Source organism: Oncorhynchus mykiss, chromosome 6 (assembly GCF_013265735.2).
Source record: "Oncorhynchus mykiss isolate Arlee chromosome 6, USDA_OmykA_1.1, whole genome shotgun sequence".
NCBI classification, from domain to species: domain Eukaryota; kingdom Metazoa; phylum Chordata; class Actinopteri; order Salmoniformes; family Salmonidae; genus Oncorhynchus; species Oncorhynchus mykiss.
Window position 1 is genome coordinate 93,325,544 of NC_048570.1, and position 19,527 is coordinate 93,345,070.

Sequence of the window (19,527 nt, forward strand, 5' to 3'; positions counted from 1 at the left end):
GAGAGACTTTTCTTCTATTTTTAACAGCTAATTTCCTGCAATTCTACACATTTTGACATGCCTTGTGTGTTCATATGATACCTGAGTGACTCAACAAAATTAATGGGTGGGGGGGGGGCACTGGGGTTGAGGCCTCTGGTCATGTGATCTGGATGACGACTAGATTTCAGATGGGTAAGTTAGGCTAACCAGCTATCTAGCAAACATGACAAGTAGTTAATCAACTGGACATTTCAGACAGGTTATAAACAGCTCCATAAGACCTGTCTGTGAATGCCATAACGAGAGGGAAAAACTGCTCAAGCACAACCAAATTTCATAATTGAACCTTGTACATTTTTCCCACATCAGGCACTTCAATCAAACTTTTATTATTTTATCAAATATCTCTTAATAACCAGGGTTTTGGGGGTCCAGTCAATTCATAGAGTAAACGAAATTAGGAATGTTCCCCTTTTTAAAATGCATTGAAGAGAATTGGAATGTCTGTGTACTTCCTGAATTGAAATGGAATTGACCACAAGCCTGCCTAGTGACTCATAAATAGTATAAAATGTCAGAATTTGTATCCACATACTTTACACACTGTAATAAGGTTATTACATTACATTTCATACTTGTTTTATTTTCTAACGACATAAATAAAAATACACACGTCCTCAATTTGTTTAGTATTCAGGAGATGTGTTCTCCGTCCAAACCTTTTTTCTGTGGTAAAAAAAAAATAGTGTCCACATTTTAAATAGTATTTGTTTTTTTCCCTCATTAGTAATACTCATAAAATCTTTCCCAAGGACTTGATGGATTCGCTCTCAGAACGATCATTAAAAGATACCAAGTTAAAAAGTATTGTATCCAACTTGATCCCCTTCTTGTGGTACTTCATGGAAATTGTCTTTATATATTGAATAAATCACAATATATTGAATGGAATATCTCCCCATAAAGTGAAAGGAATATCTTCCCATGTATTGAATGGAATATCTCCCCATATATTGAAAGGAACATCTCCCCATAGTGTGATGGAAGCCACATGATGTAGACACACACTTATCCAAAACGGGTAATTCCTCCAATCTGTGTGAACTAATGTCCATGTTCCAGAATCCCACTCTGGGATCACCATAAGCAGGTTTTCCCATGATGATGGAAACTCCATTTCTCTTCCCGGCTGGGGTATGTTCTTCAGAGCGGTCTGTTCGTACTGGACATCTTCAGATACCTTCCTGTTTTACTCTGTTTTCTTCTGTTCTGTGCCTTTAACACAGATATCCTCTCCCTATAGAATATAACACAGATATCCTCTCCCTATAGAATATAACCCAGATATCCTCTCCCTATAGAATATAACCTAGATATCCTCTCCCTATAGAATATAACCCAGATATCCTCTCCCTATTGAATATAACCTAGATATCCTCTCCCTATAGAATATAACCTAGATATCCTCTCCCTATAGAATATAACCCAGATATCATCTCCCTATAGAATATAACCCAGATATCATCTCCCTATAGAATATAACCTAGATATCCTCTCCCTATTGAATATAACCCAGATATCCTCTCCCTATAGAATATAACCCAGATATCCTCTCCCTATAGAATATAACCCAGATATCCTCTCCCTATAGAATATAACCTAGATATCCTCTCCCTATAGAATATAACCCAGATATCATCTCCTTATAGACTATAACCCAGATATCCTCTCCCTATAGAATATAACCCAGATATCCTCTCCCTATAGACTATAACCCAGATATCCTCTCCCTATTGAATATAACCCAGATATCCTCTCCCTATAGAATATAACCCAGATATCCTCTCCCTATAGAATATAACCCAGATATCATCTCCTTATAGACTATAACCCAGATATCCTCTCCCTATAGAATATAACCTAGATATCCTCTCCCTATAGAATATAACCTAGATATCCTCTCCCTATAGACTATAACCCAGATATCCTCTCCCTATAGACTATAACCCAGATATCCTCTCCCTATAGAATATAACCCAGATATCCTCTCCCTATAGAATATAACCCAGATATCATCTCCCTATAGAATATAACCCAGATATCCTCTCCCTATTGAATTCACCCAGATATCCTCTCCCTATAGACTATAACCCAGATATCATCTCCCTATAGAATATAACCCAGATATCCTCTCCCTATAGAATATAACCCAGATATCCTCTCCCTATAGAACATAACCCAGATATCCTCTCCCTAGAGAATATAACCCAGATATCATCTCCTTATAGACTATAACCCAGATATCATCTCCCTATAGAGTATAACCTAGATATCCTCTCCCTATTGGAAATAACCCAGATATCCTCTCCTTATAGACTATAACCCAGATATCATCTCCCTATAGAATATAACCCAGATATCCTCTCCCTATAGAATATAACACAGATATCCTCTCCCTATAGAATATAACCCAGATATCATCTCCCTATAGAATATAACCTAGATATCCTCTCCCTATTGGAAATAACCCAGATATCATCTCCCTATAGAATATAACCCAGATATCCTCTCCCTATAGACTATAACCCAGATATCCTCTCCCTATAGAATATAACCCAGATATCCTCCTGCCTATAGAATATAACCCAGATATCCTCTCCCTATAGAATATAACCCAGATATCCTCTCCCTATAGAATATAACCCAGATATCCTCTCCCTATAGAATATAACCCAGATATCCTCTCCCTATTGAATATAACCCAGATATCCTCTCAACCCTCCTTCTCTTTTTCCTCTTTAGCAGCTGAATCAGACTCTCCATGGCTCTCCTGGTTCCCAAGCCCACCATCGATCTCTGTCTGACTAGACATGCTCCTGTCTCCCCCCTCCACCTCCTCCATGTCCAACACCTCCTCCTCAGTCTCCTCTTCCTGACCCAGAGTATCCGGGATGATCTCCACCTCGATCCCAGACGCATCCTCGTTCTCCTTAAACCACACTGACTTCCCTCCTTCCTTCCTTCCCCCCTTGGCGAGGATGGACCTCACCCCGTCCTTGTCTCCTCCTTCTACTCTCCCACCCCCCATAGCAGGGCTGCAGGCCGGGCTGGGCTTGGCGTTGTGGTTGGCGTACAGGCCGCAGAAGCCACAGTGGCGGTCGCTCCGGCGTCGCTCCAGGGGGATGGCTCTGCCTCTGTCCCCAGGGACAGTAGCACCTCGGCCCCTCTTGTCTACCGGCTCTGGGCGTCTGGGTCTGCAGCGCAGGGCATCACCCTCGGTACCCTGGTAGCCATCGTTGGTGTACTGCAAGGTGTCTTTGGGTCTCCCTTGGGGCCTTGTCATCTTCAGACATGGAGCCAGACACTACAGACAAGACAGAAGACAGGACAGCAACCATGTTAAATCTGTCAAGTACAAGGATCACAGGATACGAGATGCATGTGTTGTGTGTATATCATTTGGTTGAATAAATAGTAACAAAATAAATAATACAAGTAGATAAATAGTCATAAATAATAGCAATAAAGATGTCCTACGAGTTAAAAACTGAAGCACTAGAGAGAGGAGTAGAGAGAGAGAGAGAGAGAGAGAAAGCTGTCATTTACGCACAAGTTAATGAACCATTGATCTCTAGGCATAGTTCAATGTCACAGATGCTTCTGCCTTCCCATAGCGTTAGGTTCATTTATTCTGCTTTAACACACAGAGAGAGCCCTTCTGTGAAGCACTACTCATAAATATTCAGTGAAGCTGTTCAATTCAATCAGGATAAATGCCTTGTTCACAGGCCTTCTAATCAGCGTCTAATCCTATCCAGGGTTATTGAACCAGCCATCACTACTCCATCCAACAACCCCGGCTAGCCTGCTAACCTGATCTCAGATCTGTTTGTTAAGTCCTGCCAAGGTGTTGACAAGACAACGCAAACAGTTCTGACACCTTCCTGTTAGGGCTAAGGCCGCCTCAAAAACACTCGCAGGACAGGACTTTCACCAAGTGTCATGCTGCGGGACTTCCTCAATACCAGCATTCCCCTGGGAGAAACCCACATGAAGGGCCTTCCTACTGGTGATTACTAGTGGGGGAAACTCATCTATCGTCTCTGACTTCTCCCACATACTGACCTCTGATGTCACATTCCACTGGGAGAAACCCACATGAAGGGCCTTCCTACTGGTGATTACTAGTGGGGGAAACTCATCTATCGTCTCTGACTTCTCCCACATACTGACCTCTGATGTCACATACTAAGGAAATGACCTCCATAACAATTTTGGCAGTTGAACACAACAATAAAACATTATTCATGAAAATAAATAATCTATTAATATGTTTTTTGCGCACTGTAATTAGTTTGCGTGTCTGAAAGCTGTGCTGTTAGTTTATGGCTGACGCTGCTTGTTTGCCATTAGCCAATCGGCATGCTCAACGAGTTTTAAGCACATCAACGAATACAACTCGTTGGTCCCAGTTTACAAGTAGTATTATCAGAGTTTCCCACTTGTCATGAACGCAGCATCAGTTCTGAGCTGAACTCACAGAATGGTGCTGACCTCAGTTATCTTATCCAGGTTGGCGCCTCCTTTCTTCAGGCGGGAGATCAGGAAGCCAATCACGATGAAGCAGAGAACCAAGATGGCTGCCATGACCAATCCCAGAAGAGCCATGTCCCCCGCCCGGTACCCTGCCCCCGAGGGCAAAGGAACCGCCACAGCTGTAGAGGGTCAGAGGTCAGAGAAAATAATAGTCAAGGCAACCAGTCAAGATATCAATCAATCCCTAACCCTAACCCTTATCAACCAACCAATCAATATATTAATCAATCAAGTTATCAACCAACCAATCAATATATTAATCAATCAAGTTATCAACCAACCAATCAATATATTAATCAATCAAGTTATCAACCAACCAATCAATATATTAATCAATCAATCAAGTTATCAACCAACCAATCAATATATTAATCAATCAATCAAGTTATCAACCAACCAATCAATATATGAATCAATCAAGTTATCAACCAACCAATCAATATATTAATCAATCAAGTTATCAACCAACCAATCAATATATTAATCAATCAATCAAGTTATCAACCAACCAATCAATATATTAATCAATCAATCAAGTTATCAACCAACCAATCAATATATTAATCAATCAATCAAGTTATCAACCAACCAATCAATCAATATATGAATCAATCAAGTTATCAACCAACCAATCAATATATTAATCAATCAAGTTATCAACCAACCAATCAATATATGAATCAATCAAGTTATCAACCAACCAATCAATATATTAATCAATCAAGTTATCAACCAACCAATCAATATATTAATCAATCAATCCAGCCGTTACAGCAGACAATGGCTTTAATATGGAGAGTACAGATCCTACTGTTGGTAGGAGTAGATCATCACCATAGTATATTAATACAGGCTTTAATATAGAGAGTACAGATCCAGTACAGATCCTACTGTTGGTAGGAGTAGATCATCACCATAGTATATTAATACAGGCTTTAATATAGAGAGTACAGATCCTACTGTTGGTAGGAGTAGATTATCACCATAGTATATTAATACAGGCTTTAATATAGAGAGTACAGATCCTACTGTTGGTAGGAGTAGATCATCACCATAGTCTATTAATACAGGCTTTAATATAGAGAGTACAGATCCAGTACAGATCCTACTGTTGGTAGGAGTAGATTATCACCATAGTATATTAATACAGGCTTTAATATAGAGAGTACAGATCCTACTGTTGGTAGGAGTAGATTATCACCATAGTATATTAATACAGGCTTTAATATAGAGAGTACAGATCCTACTGTTGGTAGGAGTAGATCATCACCATAGTATATTAATACAGGCTTTAATATAGAGAGTACAGATCCTACTGTTGGTAGGAGTAGATCATCACCATAGTATATTAATACAGGCTTTAATATAGAGAGTACAGATCCTACTGTTGGTAGGAGTAGATCATCACCATAGTATATTAATACAGGCTTTAATATAGAGAGTACAGATCCAGTACAGATCCTACTGTTGGTAGGAGTAGATCATCACCATAATATATTAATACAGGCTTTAATATGGAGAGTACAGATCCAGTACAGATCCTACTGTTGGTAGGAGTAGATTATCACCATAGTATATTAATACAGGCTTTAATATAGAGAGTACAGATCCTACTGTTGGTAGGAGTAGATTATCACCATAGTATATTAATACAGGCTTTAATAGGGAGAGTACAGATCCTACTGTTGGTAGGAGTAGATTATCACCATAGTATATTAATACAGGCTTTAATAGGGAGAGTACAGATCCTACTGTTGGTAGGAGTAGATCATCACCATAGTATATTAATACAGGCTTTAATATAGAGAGTACAGATCCTACTGTTGGTAGGAGTAGATTATCACCATAGTATATTAATACAGGCTTTAATATGGAGAGTACAGATCCAGTACAGATCCTACTGTTGGTAGGAGTAGATCATCAACATAGTATATTAATACAGGCTTTAATATAGAGAGTACAGATCCTACTGTTGGTAGGAGTAGATTATCACCATAGTATATTAATACAGGCTTTAATATAGAGAGTACAGATCCAGTACAGATCCTACTGTTGGTAGGAGTAGATTATCACCATAGTATATTAATACAGGCTTTAATATAGAGAGTACAGATCCTACTGTTGGTAGGAGTAGATCATCACCATAGTATATTAATACAGGCTTTAATATGGAGAGTACAGATCCTACTGTTGGTAGGAGTAGATTATCACCATAGTATATTAATACAGGCTTTAATATGGAGAGTACAGATCCTACTGTTGGTAGGAGTAGATTATCACCATAGTATATTAATACAGGCTTTAATAGGGAGAGTACAGATCCTACTGTTGGTAGGAGTAGATTATCACCATAGTATATTAATACAGGCTTTAATATGGAGAGTACAGATCCTACTGTTGGTAGGAGTAGATTTTTACCATAGTATATTAATACAGGCTTTAATATGGAGAGTACAGATCCTACTGTTGGTAGGAGTAGATTATCACCATAGTATATTAATACAGGCTTTAATATGGAGAGTACAGATCCTACTGTTGGTAGGAGTAGATTATCACCATAGTATATTAATACAGGCTTTAATATAGAGAGTACAGATCCAGTACAGATCCTACTGTTGGTAGGAGTAGATTATCACCATAGTATATTAATACAGGCTTTAATATAGAGAGTACAGATCCAGTACAGATCCTACTGTTGGTAGGAGTAGATCATCACCATAGTATATTAATACAGGCTTTAATATGGAGAGTACAGATCCTACTGTTGGTAGGAGTAGATTATCACCATAGTATATTAATACAGGCTTTAATATGGAGAGTACAGATCCTACTGTTGGTAGGAGTAGATTATCACCATAGTATATTAATACAGGCTTTAATATGGAGAGTACAGATCCTACTGTTGGTAGGAGTAGATCATCACCATAGTATATTAATACAGGCTTTAATATAGAGAGTACAGATCCTACTGTTGGTAGGAGTAGATTATCACCATAGTATATTAATACAGGCTTTAATATAGAGAGTACAGATCCTACTGTTGGTAGGAGTAGATCATCACCATAGTATATTAATACAGGCTTTAATATAGAGAGTACAGATCCTACTGTTGGTAGGAGTAGATCATCACCATAGTATATTAATACAGGCTTTAATATAGAGAGTACAGATCCTACTGTTGGTAGGAGTAGATCATCAACATAGTATATTAATACAGGCTTTAATATGGAGAGTACAGATCCTACTGTTGGTAGGAGTAGATTATCACCATAGTATATTAATACAGGCTTTAATATAGAGAGTACAGATCCTACTGTTGGTAGGAGTAGATTATCACCATAGTATATTAATACAGGCTTTAATATAGAGAGTACAGATCCTACTGTTGGTAGGAGTAGATTATCACCATAGTATATTAATACAGGCTTTAATATAGAGAGTACAGATCCTACTGTTGGTAGGAGTAGATTATCACCATAGTATATTAATACAGGCTTTAATATAGAGAGTACAGATCCTACTGTTGGTAGGAGTAGATCATCACCATAGTATATTAATACAGGCTTTAATATAGAGAGTACAGATCCTACTGTTGGTAGGAGTAGATTATCACCATAGTATATTAATACAGGCTTTAATATGGAGAGTACAGATCCAGTACAGATCCTACTGTTGGTAGGAGTAGATCATCACCATAGTCTATTAATACAGGCTTTAATATAGAGAGTACAGATCCTACTGTTGGTAGGAGTAGATCATCACCATAGTATATTAATACAGGCTTTAATATAGAGAGTACAGATCCTACTGTTGGTAGGAGTAGATCATCACCATAGTCTATTAATACAGGCTTTAATATAGAGAGTACAGATCCTACTGTTGGTAGGAGTAGATCATCACCATAGTATATTAATACAGGCTTTAATATAGAGAGTACAGATCCTACTGTTGGTAGGAGTAGATCATCACCATAGTCTATTAATACAGGCTTTAATATAGAGAGTACAGATCCTACTGTTGGTAGGAGTAGATTATCACCATAGTATATTAATACAGGCTTTAATATGGAGAGTACAGATCCAGTACAGATCCTACTGTTGGTAGGAGTAGATTATCACCATAGTATATTAATACAGGCTTTAATATAGAGAGTACAGATCCTACTGTTGGTAGGAGTAGATTATCACCATAGTATATTAATACAGGCTTTAATATAGAGAGTACAGATCCTACTGTTGGTAGGAGTAGATCATCACCATAGTATATTAATACAGGCTTTAATATGGAGAGTACAGATCCAGTACAGATCCTACTGTTGGTAGGAGTAGATTATCACCATAGTATATTAATACAGGCTTTAATATGGAGAGTACAGATCCAGTACAGATCCTACTGTTGGTAGGAGTAGATCATCACCATAGTATATTAATACAGGCTTTAATATAGAGAGTACAGATCCTACTGTTGGTTGGAGTAGATCATCACCATAGTATATTAATACAGGCTTTAATATAGAGAGTACAGATCCTACTGTTGGTAGGAGTAGATCATCACCATAGTATATTAATACAGGCTTTAATATGGAGAGTACAGATCCTACTGTTGGTAGGAGTAGATCATCACCATAGTATAATAATACAGGCTTTAATATAGAGAGTACAGATCCTACTGTTGGTAGGAGTAGATCATCACCATAGTATATTAATACAGGCTTTAATATGGAGAGTACAGATCCTACTGTTGGTAGGAGTAGATCATCACCATAGTATATTAATACAGGCTTTAATATAGAGAGTACAGATCCTACTGTTGGTAGGAGTAGATTATCACCATAGTATATTAATACAGGCTTTAATATGGAGAGTACAGATCCTACTGTTGGTAGGAGTAGATCATCACCATAGTATATTAATACAGGCTTTAATATAGAGAGTACAGATCCTACTGTTGGTAGGAGTAGATTATCACCATAGTATATTAATACAGGCTTTAATATGGAGAGTACAGATCCAGTACAGATCCTACTGTTGGTAGGAGTAGATCATCACCATAGTATATTAATACAGGCTTTAATATAGAGAGTACAGATCCTACTGTTGGTAGGAGTAGATCATCACCATAGTATATTAATACAGGCTTTAATATAGAGAGTACAGATCCAGTACAGATCCTACTGTTGGTAGGAGTAGATTATCACCATAGTATATTAATACAGGCTTTAATATGGAGAGTACAGATCCTACTGTTGGTTGGAGTAGATAATCTGAACAATCAGTCATCAAGGGCTCATTTCCCTTTGCTGTGAGTTAACCTTCCCTTGTGGTGCTGTGTGAAAGTCTTACCTGGTATAACCAGGACAGAGAGGGCCGCTGTACCAAACTCCCCTGTAGACGGGTCCATAGCACGAATCTACACACACATCACAAGGAAAAATACAATATTATAATTTCTCGGAATGTCTCTGCAACCCCCCAGCATTAACCAAAACATTTGTCAAAAGAATTATAGTAGTCTAGTAAAAGGCAGGTAACCACTCAGGTGAAGAGCGAAGGACTCTGCCTTCACAACCCTCTTCAGAAGAACAATGAGGCAGGTAACCACTCACCTGGAGAGCGAAGGACTCTGCCTTCACAACCCTCTTCAGAAGAACAATGAGGCAGGTAACCACTCACCTGCAGAGCGAAGGACTCTGCCTTCACAACCCTCTTCAGAAGAACAATGAGGCAGGTAACCACTCACCTGCAGAGCGAAGGACTCTGCCTTCACAACCAACTTCAGAAGAACAATGAGGCAGGTAACCACTCACCTGCAGAGCGAAGGACTCTGCCTTCACAACCCTCTTCAGAAGAACAATGAGGCAGGTAACCACTCACCTGGAGAGCGAAGGACTCTGCCTTCACAACCCTCTTCAGAAGAACAATGAGGCAGGTAACCACTCACCTGGAGAGCGAAGGACTCTGTCTTCACAACCCTCTTCAGAAGAACAATGAGGCAGGTAACCACTCACCTGCAGAGCGAAGGACTCTGTCTTCACAACCCTCTTCAGAAGAACAATGGGGCAGGTAACCACTCACCTGCAGAGCGAAGGACTCTGCCTTCACAACCCTCTTCAGAAGAACAATGAGGCAGGTAACCACTCACCTGGAGAGCGAAGGACTCTGTCTTCACAATCCTCTTGAGAAGAACAAACCCTTCGTTTGTCACGTTGACATAACTGCTGTACTGCACCTCATATCTCATGTCTGGGTTTACACCCTAAAACACACACACACAAGCTGATTAAAGTTGTGTCAGTGTTTCAAATCCCACACAGAACAGAAGCGTAGCTACCCACAATTGCAGGTAATTGTGTCATTTCTAGGACTTTCACGGTGCCAGACGAGTATGTCTCTACTGTATATGAGACGTGACATTACATGTAGAGGTCCCATGAACAAACACAGACTGAGATTGTAAGACAAGTGTCGGCTAAAGTGATTCAAATGTTAAATGTTGATCTCTTTTGACTCTTACGGTGGCAAAGTCCTCGTCTCTGGCCCTGACCCTGAAGGGTCTGTTGGAGGTTCTGTCTCGTAGGATCATGGTCTCTGGGACTGAGTTACTGTAGATGTAACCTTCATAACGCTCCTTCTCAAACCGCGGAGGGTTCCTGCTCTTCCTCAGCACCTCGATGGTGACCTGAGTCACCGCAAACTGGTCCCTGTTGGTGACCTGGGAGGCCTGGGAGAGATTGGAGAGAGGGAGAGATGGGAGAGAGTATTGTCCATCTCCAGTCCCCGAGGGCCTAGTGTCTGCAGGTTATCACTCCGCCCCCTTGTGATTAAGGTCATTGATTGGTTAGGAACTCCTGTTGTGGAAATTCTAAACAAGTGAGAAAGATTTTGTTTATTCTTCAAACAATTTACCTTTTATTTAATAAGAATTGCAGTAATGTAGCTGGTCGATCCCAACACTCTGAAGTGTGCTGCCGAGAGCTCAATCATACAGAGAATACAGAGGCCTTTTACAGCAAAGATACAACCCCTTGGTCTATATGACAAACAACAGATGTGTGGAATGGGTCAGAAGGTGCGGCTTGGTATATGAGAAAGGAACCAGATAGCATTTGCTGTGAAGACTGTTCTAATTGTATAGAAACCAGGGTTTGGCCCCATCATGATCCCACTATTTATAAAGGCAACATCTAATGGACTCTATGTGTCATTAACATAGTAGGCAAGTCAGTTAAGAACATATTCTTATTTACAATGACGGCCTAGGAACAGTGGGTTAACTGCCTTGTTCAGGGGCAGAACAACAGATTTTTACCTTGTCAGCTCAGGGATTCAATCTAGCAACCTTTTGGTTACTGGTCCAACGATCTAACCACTAGTCTACCTGCTGCCCACAAAACTTGCTCTAGTTCCTGAGTATCATCATTATCATCAAAATGTCATTTGGTAACGCATATACGTAGGCCAAATAGATGAGGATCAGATTCCCTCTCAGGATCAGAGGGTTCCTCCTCTCCATTCAGCAGGGACATGATGAGAAGAACCTGGTCTTAGGGGCCAAACCCTGCTTTCTATACAATTGGAACAGTCTTCACAACAAACGCTATCTGGCTGGAGGGATACTGTTCCAATCGTATAGAAAGCAGGGTTTGGCCACTAAGACGGGGTTCTATCTAGTAGAAGGGTGTGGTTTATCTAGTAGAGAGAGGGAGGTAGTCTATCTAGTAGAGGGAGGTGGTCTATCTAGTAGAGAGAGGGCGGTAGTCTATCTAGTAGAGGGAGGTGGTCTATCTAGTAGCGAGAGGGAGGTAGTCTATCTAGTAGAGGGAGGTGGTCTATCTAGTAGAGAGAGGGAGGTGGTCTATCTAGTAGAGAGAGGGAGGTAGTCTAGTCCTTGTATTTTCCTGTTATTTTACCAGGTAAGTTGACTGAGAACACATTCTCATTTACAGCAACAATCTGGGGAATAGTTACAGGGGAAAGAAGAGGAGATGAATGAACCAATTGTGAGCTGGGGATGATTAGGTGACCATGATGGTATGAAGGCCATTGGGAATTTAGTCAGGACACCGGGGTTAACACGCCTACTCTTATGATAAGTGCCATGGGATCTGTAGTGACCACAGAGCGTCAGGACACCTGTTTAACGTCCCATCTGAAAGACGGCACCCTACACAGGGCAATGTCCCCAATCACTGCCCTGGGGTATAGGGATATATTTTCTTAGACCAGAGGAAAGAGTGCCACCTTCTGGCCCTCCAGCACCACTTCCAGCAGCATCTGGACTCCCATCCAGGGACCAACCCTGCTTAGCTTCAGAAGCAAGCCAGCAACATCTGGTCTCCCATCCAGGGACCGACCAGGACCAACCCCGCTTAGCTTCAGAAGCAAGCCAGCAGCATCTGGTCTCCCATCCAGGGACCGACCAGGACCAACCCCGCCTAGCTTCAGAAGCAAGCCAGCAGCATCTGGTCTCCCATCCAGGGACCGACCAGGACCAACCCCGCTTAGCTTCAGAAGCAAGCCAGCAGCATCTGGTCTCCCATCCAGGGACCGACCAGGACCAACCCTGCTTAGCTTCAAAAGCAAGCCAGCAGTGGGATGCAGGGTGGTATGCAGGGTGGTATGCTGGGTGGTATGCTGAGTGGTATGCAGGGTGGTATGCAGGGTGGTATACAGGGTGGGATGCAGGGTGGGATGCATGGTGGTATGCAGGGTGGTATGCTGGGTGGTATGCAGGGTGGTATGCTGGGTGGTATGCAGGGTGGTATGCAGGGTGGTATACAGGGTGGGATGCATGGTGGTATGCAGGGTGGTATGCAGGGTGGTATGCTGGATGGTATGCAGGGTGGTATGCAGGGTGGTATGCATGGTGGTATGCAGGGTGGGATGCTGCTGGCTGTCTGTAGTCTCCTGTGACAGACTGTTCATATAAACATCAAATAGCATGACCAGCACACGCAAGATTTAGTTCTGGGTTTCCAGATTACTATGTCATAAACTAGATAAACTATGTCATAAACTAGATAAACTATGTAATAAACTAGATAAACTATGTCATAAACTAGATAAACTAGGTCATAAACTAGATAAACTAGGTCATAAACTAGATAAACTAGGTCATAAACTAGATAAACTAGGTCATAAACTAGATAAACTATGTCATAAACTATGTCATAAACTAGAATTCTTCTCAAACACAAATAAGATCAGATCAAGTCACCACAGTGTATTTTATATTAGTGACTTTTAGAAATATATTTTAGAAAGTTTATAGCTACTTTATGAACTACATGTTTATAAAAATGTAGTTTGAAACCCAAAATTATGTTCTAGTAAGATGATCTCATTCATCATCATTTGAAAAGATCCATGATCTGAAGATCAATTTCAATGTTGAACACAATCAGAGCTTTCAATTGATTATATGCCAAAAGAAGTAATTGAGATGGAAATGCAGATTGAAAAGACATCTCTTACCAGGACAGTGAGGGTTATTGGGCCTGCTATGTCTGCCGCTTTGGCCATGGAGATGTTCCCCGTCTCCTCATCGATCTGGAAGATGCTGCCTTCATTCCCTGGGAGGGGAAAGATACACAAACCGTGAAGTCAAGATCAGTCTGCTATGAGATACAGAGGAGGAACCGTGAAGTCAAGATCAGTCTGCTATGAGATACAGAGGAGAAACCGTGAAGTCAAGATCAGTCTGCTATGAGATACAGAGGAGGAACCGAGAAGTCAAGATCAGTCTGCTATGAGATACAGAGGAGGAACCGTGAAGTCAAGATCAGTCTGCTATGAGATACAGAGGAGAAACCGGTATGATGATATCTGATCAATTATGATATATTTTAATAATATAGAAAACTTTGTGGTCGTACGCACATCCTTATAAAAAACTTTGATGCTCAGCTGATAATGTAAAGAGAACAGGAAGTCCCTGACATTGTATATGCTCCCAATTACCACCTTTACTGGCAGCGTCTCCATCTTCATAAGGTAAAATACATCTTACTGTGAGGAGAACATTAAAACAAGATTACTGTGGAGAGAACATTAAAACTAGATTACTGTGAGGAGAACATTAAAACTAGATTACTGTGAGGAGAACATCAACACTAGATTACTGTGGAGAGAACCTCAACACTAGATAACTGTGGGGAGAACATCAACACTAGATAACTGTGAGGAGAACATTAAAACTAGATAACTGTGGGGAGAACATCAAAACTAGATTACTGTGAGGAGAACATCAACACTAGATTACTGTGAGGAGAACATCAACACTAGATAACTGTGGGGAGAACATCAACACTAGATTACTGTGAGGAGAACATTAAAACTAGATAACTGTGAGGAGAACCTCAACACTAGATAACTGTGAGGAGAACATCAACACTAGATTACTGTGGGGAGAACATCAACACTAGATTACTGTGAGGAGAACCTCAACACTAGATAACTGTGGAGAGAACCTCAACACTAGATAACTGTGGGGAGAACATCAACACTAGATTACTGTGGAGAGAACCTCAACACTAGATAACTGTGGAGAGAACATCAACACTAGATAACTGTGGGGAGAACATCAACACTAGATTACTGTGAGGAGAACATCAACACTAGATTACTGTGAGGAGAACATCAACACTAGATAACTGTGGAGAGAACCTCAACACTAGATAACTGTGGGGAGAACATCAACACTAGATTACTGTGAGGAGAACATCAACACTAGATTACTGTGAGGAGAACATTAAAACTAGATAACTGTGGGGAGAACATCAACACTAGATAACTGTGAGGAGAACATTAAAACTAGATAACTGTGGGGAGAACATCAACACTAGATTACTGTGAGGAGAACATTAAAACTAGATAACTGTGGGGAGAACATCAACACTAGATTACTGTGAGGAGAACATTAAAACTAGATAACTGTGGGGAGAACATCAACACTAGATTACTGTGAGGAGAACATCAACACTAGATAACTGTGGGGAGAACATCAACACTAGATTACTGTGAGGAGAACATCAACACTAGATTACTGTGAGGAGAACATTAAAACTAGATAACTGTGGGGAGAACATCAACACTAGATAACTGTGAGGAGAACCTCAACACTAGATAACTGTGGGGAGAACATCAACACTAGATTACTGTGAGGAGAACATCAACACTAGATTACTGTGAGGAGAACATCAACACTAGATAACTGTGGGGAGAACATCAACACTAGATAACTGTGAGGAGAACCTCAACACTAGATAACTGTGAGGAGAACATCAACACTAGATAACTGTGGGGAGAACATCAACACTAGATTACTGTGAGGAGAACATTAAAACTAGATTACTGTGAGGAGAACATCAACACTAGATAACTGTGAGGAGAACATCAACACTAGATAACTGTGAGGAGAACCTCAACACTAGATAACTGTGGGGAGAACATCAACACTAGATTACTGTGAGGAGAACATTAAAACTAGATTACTGTGAGGAGAACATCAACACTAGATTACTGTGAGGAGAACATTAAAACTAGATAACTGTGAGGAGAACATTAAAACTAGATTACTGTGAGGAGAACATCAACACTAGATAACTGTGAGGAGAACATCAACACTAGATTACTGTGAGGAGAACATTAAAACTAGATTACTGTGAGGAGAACATTAAAACTAGATAACTGTGGGGAGAACATCAACACTAGATAACTGTGAGGAGAACATCAACACTAGATAACTGTGAGGAGAACATCAACACTAGATTACTGTGAGGAGAACATCAACACTAGATTACTGTGAGGAGAACATCAACACTAGATAACTGTGAGGAGAACATCAACACTAGATTACTGTGAGGAGAACATTAAAACTAGATTACTGTGAGGAGAACATCAACACTAGATTACTGTGAGGAGAACATTAAAACTAGATTACTGTGAGGAGAACATCAACACTAGATAACTGTGAGGAGAACATTAAAACTAGATTACTGTGAGGAGAACATCAACACTAGATTACTGTGAGGAGAACATCAACACTAGATTACTGTGAGGAGAACATTAAAACTAGATTACTGTGGAGAGAACATTAAAACTAGATTACTGTGAGGAGAACATTAAAACTAGATTACTGTGAGGAGAACATCAACACTAGATTACTGTGGAGAGAACCTCAACACTAGATTACTGTGGAGAGAACCTCAACACTAGATAACTGTGGGGAGAACATCAACACTAGATTACTGTGGAGAGAACCTCAACACTAGATAACTGTGGGGAGAACATCAACACTAGATTACTGTGAGGAGAACATTAAAACTAGATAACTGTGAGGAGAACATTAAAACTAGATTACTGTGAGGAGAACATCAACACTAGATAACTGTGAGGAGAACATCAACACTAGATTACTGTGAGGAGAACATTAAAACTAGATTACTGTGAGGAGAACATCAACACTAGATTACTGTGAGGAGAACATCAACACTAGATTACTGTGAGGAGAACATTAAAACTAGATTACTGTGGAGAGAACATTAAAACTAGATTACTGTGAGGAGAACATTAAAACTAGATTACTGTGAGGAGAACATCAACACTAGATTACTGTGGAGAGAACCTCAACACTAGATAACTGTGGGGAGAACATCAACACTAGATTACTGTGGAGAGAACCTCAACACTAGATAACTGTGGGGAGAACATCAACACTAGATAACTGTGAGGAGAACATCAACACTAGATTACTGTGAGGAGAACATTAAAACTAGATTACTGTGGAGAGAACATTAAAACTAGATTACTGTGAGGAGAACATTAAAACTAGATTACTGTGAGGAGAACATCAACACTAGATTACTGTGGAGAGAACCTCAACACTAGATAACTGTGGGGAGAACATCAACACTAGATAACTGTGGGGAGAACATCAACACTAGATAACTGTGGAGAGAACCTCAACACTAGATAACTGTGGAGAGAACATCAACACTAGATAACTGTGGGGAGAACATCAACACTAGATAACTGTGGAGAGAACCTCAACACTAGATAACTGTGGGGAGAACATCAACACTAGATTACTGTGAGGAGAACATTAAAACTAGATTACTGTGAGGAGAACATCAACACTAGATTACTGTGAGGAGAACATTAAAACTAGATTACTGTGAGGAGAACATCAACACTAGATAACTGTGAGGAGAACATCAACACTAGATAACTGTGGGGAGAACATCAACACTAGATTACTGTGAGGAGAACATCAACACTAGATTACTGTGAGGAGAACATCAACACTAGATTACTGTGAGGAGAACATTAAAACTAGATTACTGTGAGGAGAACATCAACACTAGATAACTGTGAGGAGAACATCAACACTAGATTACTGTGAGGAGAACATCAACACTAGATAACTGTGAGGAGAACATCAACACTAGATTACTGTGAGGAGAACATTAAAACTAGATTACTGTGAGGAGAACATCAACACTAGATTACTGTGAGGAGAACATCAACACTAGATTACTGTGAGGAGAACATCAACACTAGATAACTGTGAGGAGAACATTAAAACTAGATTACTGTGAGGAGAACATCAACACTAGATAACTGTGAGGAGAACATTAAAACTAGATTACTGTGAGGAGAACATCAACACTAGATTACTGTGAGGAGAACATCAACACTAGATTACTGTGAGGAGAACATTAAAACTAGATTACTGTGAGGAGAACATCAACACTAGATAACTGTGGGGAGAACATCAACACTAGATTACTGTGAGGAGAACATCAACACTAGATTACTGTGAGGAGAACATCAACACTAGATAACTGTGAGGAGAACATTAAAACTAGATTACTGTGAGGAGAACATCAACACTAGATTACTGTGAGGAGAACATTAAAACTAGATTACTGTGAGGAGAACATCAACACTAGATAACTGTGGGGAGAACATCAACACTAGATTACTGTGAGGAGAACATCAACACTAGATTACTGTGAGGAGAACCTCAACACTAGATAACTGTGGGGAGAACCTCAACACTAGATAACTGTGGGGAGAACATCAACACTAGATAACTGTGGGGAGAACATAAAGACCTGTTGTACCTCTAAGTATCCTGTAGTTGATCATCTCACTCCTGTTTCTGTCTCCATCCTTGGCGTATAACGGACCAGGCTCCAGAGATAGAGCACCGTCCTGTGGACAACAACAGACCAGGGTTCAGAGATAGAGCACCGTCCTGTGGACAACAACAGACCAGGGTTCAGAGATAAAGCACCGTCCTGTGGACAACAACAGACCAGGGTTCAGAGATAGAGCACCGTCCTGTGGACAACAACAGACCAGGCTCCAGAGATAAAGCACCGTCCTGTGGACAACAACAGACCAGGGTTCAGAGTTAAAGCCCCGTCCTGTGGACAACAACAGACCAGGCTCCAGAGATAAAGCACCGTCCTGTGGACAACAACAGACCAGGGTTCAGAGATAAAGCACCGTCCTGTGGACAACAACAGACCAGGGTTCAGAGATAGAGCACCGTCCTGTGGACAACAACAGACCAGGCTCCAGAGATAAAGCACCGTCCTGTGGACAACAACAGACCAGGGTTCAGAGTTAAAGCCCCGTCCTGTGGACAACAACAGACCAGGCTCCAGAGATAAAGCACAGTCCTGTGGACAACAACAGACCAGGGTCCAGAGATAAAGCACAGTCCTGTGTCAACAGACCAGGGTTCAGAGATAAAGCACCGTCCTGTGGACAACGACAGACCAGGGTCCAGAGATAAAGCACCGTCCTGTGGACAACAACAGACCAGGGTCCAATACATACTGTATGTGAAATACTTGAGCTGCACCTGGTTGAGTTTGCCCTGTTTAATGGAACCAATTGAATAGTCCCAAAAGTGAAAACTCTTAAGCTAAATCAAATG

General features: G+C 40.5%; 1 protein-coding gene across 3 annotated transcripts in view; it reads right to left on the reverse strand.

Moving 5' to 3' along the window:
• Window positions 1–347: 347 nt before the first annotated feature.
• Window positions 348–19,527, reverse strand: part of cdhr5a (cadherin-related family member 5a) — a 36,616-nt gene continuing 17,436 nt past the window's right edge. Inside the window, exons 8-15 of one of the 3 annotated variants that reach the window (XR_005052319.1) lie at window positions 18,704–18,794; window positions 14,052–14,149; window positions 11,092–11,298; window positions 10,720–10,833; window positions 9,921–9,987; window positions 4,537–4,697; window positions 2,134–3,346; window positions 348–1,902 (exon numbers count right to left, since the gene is read on the reverse strand). Coding sequence is in view for 2 of the 3 variants with exons in the window: in XM_036981603.1 (XP_036837498.1) it covers window positions 2,756–3,346; window positions 4,537–4,697; window positions 9,921–9,987; window positions 10,720–10,833; window positions 11,092–11,298; window positions 14,052–14,149; window positions 18,704–18,794 (1,329 nt within the window). In the remaining variant the exon portion in view is untranslated. Of the gene's footprint in view, window positions 3,347–4,522; window positions 4,698–9,920; window positions 9,988–10,719; window positions 10,834–11,091; window positions 11,299–14,051; window positions 14,150–18,703; window positions 18,795–19,527 lie in introns of all 3 variants that reach the window. The other 2 variants (XM_036981603.1, XM_036981605.1) reach the window with 2 other exon arrangements.